At 52.0% G+C, this 7,500-nt stretch overlaps 1 protein-coding gene across 2 annotated transcripts in view; it reads left to right on the top strand.

Annotated features, from left to right (window-relative positions):
* Positions 1 to 4,586, top strand: part of trak1b (trafficking protein, kinesin binding 1b) — a 13,692-nt gene extending 9,106 nt beyond the window's left edge. For both annotated transcript variants that reach the window (XM_030347946.1, XM_030347945.1), the window contains 5 exons: positions 46 to 317; positions 1,109 to 1,438; positions 1,984 to 2,089; positions 2,280 to 2,405; positions 2,939 to 4,586. In XM_030347946.1, the coding sequence (XP_030203806.1) occupies positions 46 to 317; positions 1,109 to 1,438; positions 1,984 to 2,089; positions 2,280 to 2,405; positions 2,939 to 3,686 (1,582 nt within the window). In that variant the 3' untranslated portion in view covers positions 3,687 to 4,586. The remainder of the gene's footprint in view (positions 1 to 45; positions 318 to 1,108; positions 1,439 to 1,983; positions 2,090 to 2,279; positions 2,406 to 2,938) is intronic.
* Positions 4,587 to 7,500: the final 2,914 nt, after the last annotated feature.

The following is a 7,500-nucleotide window of genomic DNA, read 5'->3' on the forward strand; positions in this document are numbered from 1 at the left end:
AATATTTCAATGCCCCCTTATTTTAATCCACTTCTGCTCGGGCAGCTGCGGGGACGGCTCGGGGAAGAAGAGCGCAGGGGCCGAGGACCTGCGGCTGGCCCTGCGGCGCCTGTCCCTGCGGCGGCAGAACAACCTGAGCGAGCGGCGGTTCTTCGAGGAGGAGCGGGAGCAGCGGCGGCGGGGCCACGGCGTGCCCCTGGGCCTGGAGGGCGGGCTTACCCCCTCGGACAGCATCATGTCCCTGGGGAGCCTCCAGCTCTGGGCCCACCGGGGGGCCTACCTCCCCGACAAGCTGCAGATCGTCAAGCCCCTGGAAGGTGAGCGGGGTGGCGGGCTGGGGGGCCCCGCGGTGAAGGGACACGCAGCCTGGAGGCCGGCTGCAGCCACTACACCACCCTAGGGTTTAAGAGGGGGATATGGGTGGAGCTAGACCACCCTAGGGTTTAAGAGGGGGATATGGGTGGAGCTAGACCACCCTAGGGTTTAAGAGGGGGATATGGGTGGAGCTAGACCACCCTAGGGTTTAAGAGGGGGATATGGGTGGAGCTAGACCACCCTAGGGTTTAAGAGGGGGATATGGGTGGATCTACACTCCCCTAGGGTTTAAGAGGGGATATGGGTGGGGCTATACTACCCTAGGGTTTAAGAGGGGATATGGGTGGGACGGGATTTCATTGGGGATATTTCAGCAGAAGAGGTTATTTATCTTGATGAAAAACTATAAAAGCCGTATTTAACCCTTTTGCATCTAAAATATTGGATGCAAATCTTATACCGACACAGTTGTAGCTACGAGTGTACTATGTATATTCCTAATCTTACATCAAACATACATCATACAAAGACACCATTAAACGATTACCAGGATACAATATCGTTATCGCAGAGAGGATATTGGTTTCGTTTTTAGTTTAGACTCTACCGCGAGTAGTGAGACGAACAAGTAGTAGCATTCACCATCGGCAGTGAACACGTATCATCAAGAAATGATCTATTGTTCACTATGAACTTTACTCAAGGCCTTAATGTGAATGGATTTAAACATTGAACCTCACAACGGTGGGCCAGGCAGCATGTGACCAGCGAGTGTCCCCCTCCGTATGCGTAGGGTCGGCCACGCTGCACCACTGGCAGCAGCTGGCCCAGCCCCACCTGGGGGTGATCCTGGACGCGCGGCCCGGGGTCATCCCCAAGGGCTACCGGCCGCTGGAGCTGGAGCTGGAGCAGGCGTTCCCCTGGGGCGGCCTGGAGGAGGACGAGCCCGGGGAGCAGTACTTCCAGAACCTGCCCACCACCTCGGCCACCGCCTCGCCCATGGTGCCCTGTCCCACCAGCACGGCCCTCCCCCCCGGCCCCGTCGAGGGGCAGGGCCTGACCCCCCTGCCCGGCCCCGGCACCCCCTCCCCGTCGCCGCACCTCGCCAACACGGACCCGCTGGGTGAGTACGCACGCACGCACGCATGCACACACGCATGCACACACGCACGCACACACACACACACACACACACACACATACATACACGCACACACACACACACACATACATACACACACACACACACACACAGGTGCACTCATACACACAGGTGCACACACACAGGCGTACGCACACAGATGCACTCATACACACACATATACACACACATACATACATAAACACACACACACACAGGCACACGCACACACAGGCACAAGCCAGACACCCACACACACTTATTCACACACGCATACACAGACACACACACACACACACACACATTCACATGTACGCACACACACACACACACACACACATGCATAAACACACATTCACATACACACACTCACAAACATGGACTTTGTTTGTAATAAATATGATGCGTGTGTGTGTGTGTGTGTGTGTGTGTGTGTGTGTGTGTGTGTGTGTGTGTCTGTGTGTGTGTGTGTGTGTGTGTGTGTGTGTGTGTGTGTGTGTGTGTGTGCGTGTGTGTTGGCTGGGCAGCTGCATACTACCCAGGGAAGTGCATGGCGCATACCAGCTCCACCTACACCTTCACCACCTGCCGGATCCTGCACCCCACCGACGAGCTGACCCGCGTCACCCCCAGGTACCCCCCCCACACCCCCAGCCCACTATTATCCATGTGGTACGGTACCATGTGTGTCGTCTGAACGGCCATCCGACATAATGGGACGACATGGAACATCAGAGGTCAATGAACTATCTCTATGTGTGTCCGTACGTTGTACATGTAATATGCATTCTTCTTCCCTCTCCTTCCTCCTGGCTCGGGGCAGTCTGATCTCGGGCCCGGCCACCTCTTCCTGTGTGATGACCAGCAGCCTGTTGGCCACGCCCATCGCCACGCCCTGCACCCCACGGCGACTCGGCATGATCCCCTCCGAGTCCTCAACCAACCTCAGGCAAGCCCCCGATCGCTGGAGACCACCTCTAGAGAAACTCTGGCTCCTCCCCACGCCTCCAGCCCCACACAGACACAACACGTGTTAGCTTGGGAAACATAGCTAGCATAGCTTTGCATGAAAGCATAGCTTTGCATGCATATTATACAGCGATAGCAAACCAAAATAACAATATGGGCACGTGTTGGCGGTTCAGTGCATAATTTGCGCATGATTTATTGAGTAATGAAGCATCAAATATATGTATTCTAAACTCAAAAGAAGAAAAACACCAAATAAAGCAGTGAATTTAAATTGCACATTGCGAATGGAGGCACAGGCCACACTGACCGTCTGACTGTGTGTGGTGCCACCTGGTGGTTTTCATTCATGTTCCATATTATTAAACGCCTGTGCAGTGTTGCCAGATTGGGCCAGATTTCCCTCCCAATCTGGCAACCCTGGCTGTAGCACGCTGCACCCAGGGTTGCCAGATTGGGGCGGGAAATCGGGCCCAATCTGCCAACACTGCGCCTGTGTAACTTCTTCTACAGGGACGCCACGCGCACCACCAGCACCTCCCTGGGGCTAGTGCGCCTCCTGCAGGAGAGAGGCATCTCTGCGGCCATGTACCACCACCAGAGCCAGGGCCTGGAGCCCCCGCAGGGCAGCGAGGGGCTGCTGTTCAGCACCTCCGTCACCCCCCACCGCGCCCGCCCTTCCACCCCGCCCAACTCCCCCACCCGGTCCCGGGCCGGCGGGAGCGGGGGCTCTGCGGTGGACCCCGGCGGGGGCAGCGGAGAAGAGACGCCGCTGGGCTTCGACTTCAAGGGCCCCCCCTACGACAACTTCCTGACCTCCCGGCCGGCGCGCTCCATCCTGAAGGACGTGGTTGAGGGGGGGTCCCGGGGCCGGCAGCGCGCCCGCGACTGCGAGTGCCAGACGGACGTCAGCGTGTCGGTGCAGCACCTCAACCTGCTGGATAAGGTCAAGCAGCTGGGCGTGGCCGGGGCGGCGGGGGCCCGGGCGACCAGCCCGGGCCCCATCCTGGGGGGGCCCCTGGGCGGGCTCCGCCGGTCGGGCTCCCCCTTCGGCCCCGAGGGGATGCGGAGGAACAGGAGTTACCCGGCGATGGTCGGGGCCAGCATGGCCATGAAGGGCCCGGGGCCCCAGGCGGAGTCGGAGATCCTGCTGGCCGCCAGTCTGCCGAAGCAGCGGAGCCTGAAGGAGGGCGGCGTCGGCGGGGTCGGCGGGTGGGGCGTGGACCGGTCACCTGGAGCCCCCCCGAGCACGGAGCACTGAGGCGGGGCGGGGTTCAACCGACGGGGGGCGGCACACCCACCAGGCCGGTCTCATGTGTAGCACTGTCGTGTACAGAACCACCGTTTTACGATGTTTTGCTGTGGTTGTACACAAGCACACACAAGCCCTCAGCCGACAGGGAACTCCCTGGGGGTCCTGGGAGCTCCCCGGTTCACCGGTCAGCCCCGTCTACCTATGTTTAACACGCTATCCACAAGCAGCTCCTATGGGGACGTGAGAAGAGATCAAAAAGCCGACACTAGCTTCCACTCCCTGTCCCTCTGCCTGTGCTTGTGTCTGTTCCCCAGCACATGCACATTCCCGTAGATGCATACCAACGTAGAAAGTCACCATTTAATGCTTTTTAAATCATAAACGTTGGCTACTTGCCGTTTATGTAGCACTTCAACAAGCCTTTCTCCTTCACCTATACTAGGTTAAGAAGATCCTTAAAAAAGGATTTAAAAATCGACCTATGAGGGCCAGGAACATTCATTAGATTCTCTCTCACTGTGCCTGTTCCTACCCCTCGTTCTAGCCCTCTCTTCTCTCCCTCTTCCTTCATCCTCTCTACTATGAGCCCTCTCTTCTCTCTCCATACCCCTTTTGATTACATCTTAAAAAGCTTTATTACAAGGGCAAATAAACGTTCACCTTGCCAAAGTAAATGAACAATTCAAAGGGCAAATAAGATTGTAATTACCAAATCGACATATGTGACATAGTAAACATATGTACATAATTAACATAATAAAATATGTATCTCATCTCTATCTTTCTCTCCATTGATCCCTCCTTCATCACACCCTGCCTTCATCAGACCCTCGTCCCATCTCTTTATCTCTCTCTCTGTCTCTCTGTCTCTCTCTCTCTCTCTCTCTCTCTCTCTCTCTCTCTCTCTCTCTCGCTCTCTCTCTCTCTCTCTCTCTCTCTCTCTCTCTCTCTCTCTCTCTCTCTCTCTCTCTCTCTCTCTCTCTCTCTCTCTTTCTCTCTCTCTCTAACCCTTCTCTCTCTAACCTTCCGCCCTCTGTCTCTCAACCACATGTCGCAGCCCTTCGTCTCCCCATGATATGCATCCCTCTTCCTGACAGGATTGGCAAGACAGTCTCTTAGCGAATAACTCAACTGATTTTCCTATCAGTATTAACGACGCTTGGCTTTTGTCTCCTAAGTGGTCATTAAAAGGGGGGGGGGTGACTCACTCCAGAGATCTATACGAGTTTAGCACGGCTTGTAAAAGGGGGCGTGGCCTGTGTGGACACCGGAAATGACGTGTAAAATACATTGTGGGAAATGAGGTGCACCTCTGCCCGTTTCTCTCTGTGGGTGCACAAGGTAATATCGGGCCGTGAGGTACATTTTGTGACTGTGGACAATCTAGGCCCGTTGTATTTGTGAGGAAAAAAAGGCTGCTCTGAGCAGGCAAATATAGATGAAAAGAAGCCGTCATGTTTGTTTTATTTCGTTTTGATTATTCAGAACAATCGCAATGGCATACAATAATAAATTAAATTATTGATCTTTTTATATTTATGTTTCGTAAATATATTTGTAATATTTGTTCACACAGATTCACTGTGTGTGTTGGCTACGCATTGGATAGGTAGGCTTTGTGGTTCACATTTTCATGTGTATAGAATTTATTTATTAGAAATGACACACACAAAGCTGATGCATATACATTGTTCACATATGATGACATATTCGTGGGCATTGAGTTTGTTTGAGTTGTTTTTTCAAATACAATTTCCATCATGAAGCCGTTCCCTGTCCTTCTTTAACGAGCAAAAAATATTTGTGTTGATAGCACAAGTTTTATTTGGCGTAGGAGGGGAGGACTGAGGAAAGGGCTGAATGGAGGAATCAATCCGCTAAAACCTTTGACCAGCAGGTGGTGCTCTCGAGCCTGGGATGATTCGATACAATAACATGTTTGTTTCTCTCCATGTCTTCAGTTTCTGTCTCTTCATCTCCATCCCCCCCCTTCTCTCCCCCCTCTCTCTCTCTCTCTCTCTCTCTCTCTCTCTCTCTCTCTCTCTCTCTCTCTCTCTCTCTCTCTCTCTCTCTCTGTCTCTCTCCCTCTAGATCGAATGTGTTCCGAAGTAACCCATCAAATACTATATCCGCGTTATCAGCCAGCAGACGTGAGACTGCAGCGTGATTATGATCTGATATATCGTATCCACTGCTGTATGCCTATCCAATAACCTCAGAATGTCACTATGGCAGCCACTGATGGACAAATTGCAACAAATGAATACTAATTGTATCCCATGGGTGACGTTGTTAATGCTTTCTGTGGCGGATTTTGATAACTTCAATTAGGGCCCTATCCTGGAATCAAATCACTGTCATTCACACGTCGGGTGCGTGTCAGCAAAAGAGGGATGAGGTCTACAGAAAGAAGTCCTCGGGTGTTGTTTCCCGTGTTAATGATTTGAAAATGGATTAATACATTAAAAATATATATTTATAGTGCGCCCCCACCGCCAATGTAAACAATATTGCACAATAGCCATGGCATTGCAAATAAACCAGACCCCTCCTACTACATGCAATTAATCCAAAACCATAATCTATTTTAAATGAATTATTGATCCTGCAGGTCATGTTCTATGATTTGGCTGTCATGATGCATACAGAAATATGGACATGCACACATCAAAGCAACTTCAAGCAAACACTCACTCACTCACTCACTCACTCCCTCACACACACATGCATCCAAGCACACACACACACACACACACACACACACACACACACACACACACACACACACACACACACACACACACACACACACACACACACACACACACATGCACACACCCACACACACATGGGTGCATCCAAGCACCCTTCAAGTATCTTGCAACTCACAAACACGAGCAGGGGCTGGAAGTCTCCAGTGTTACAAGTTTAAGCCAATTCTCAAGTATGCTTATCCAAATTTCAAGTTTGTGATTTGAGATTCAAGTGGTGCCCTAGGACCCAGCCAGTGACTTGATGCACGACCGAAATGCATAAACACACAAACATGTAAGAAGTGCACACACTCTAAGCACTTTTTCTTTTCTTTCCTCCTGGGGCAACTGAAGCCATTTCTCTGAATTATTCACCAAGCCCACTTGGTCCATCGATCTCTCTCTCTCTTTCTAGTCTCCTTTACTTGCTCTCTCACACACGCACACACACACACACATGCACGCGCACACACACACACACGCACACACACACACACGCACGCACACACACACACACGCACACACACACACACACACACGCACACACACACGCACACACACACACACACACACACACACACACAAACACACACACACACACATGAGACGGGCAGTATATGCAAAGCTTCAGCTAAGTTTTTCCTGTTATATCACTCTGCAATATACATGGGGTAGTAATGTTGTTAGGTGGCTCTGGCACATTTAAATGTTAAACCAGAAATCTCAAATGATATATATTTTATTACTATTATATATGATGTCAAACCGTATTGGACTGGGAGGAAAAGTTGGAAAATGTAAAGCCGGCGGGCCAGCCCTCCATCCTCCTGAGTGGTCTCCCCATTGGTTACCCCACTGGCTCCCTGATGGCCACCCAACAGACCAACCTGCTGCCTCCCCACCGGCTCACTGCTGGCCAACCCACTGGCCAATCCAATCCCCCCCCTCACTAACCTCCTCACTAACCTCCTCACTAACCTCCTCACTAACCTCCTCACTAACCTCCTCACTAACCTCCTCACTAACCTCTTCACTAACCTCCTGAAGTCTTAGTAAATGGGTATGTG

Source organism: Gadus morhua, chromosome 22 (assembly GCF_902167405.1).
Source record: "Gadus morhua chromosome 22, gadMor3.0, whole genome shotgun sequence".
Classification (NCBI taxonomy): Eukaryota; Metazoa; Chordata; class Actinopteri; order Gadiformes; family Gadidae; genus Gadus; species Gadus morhua.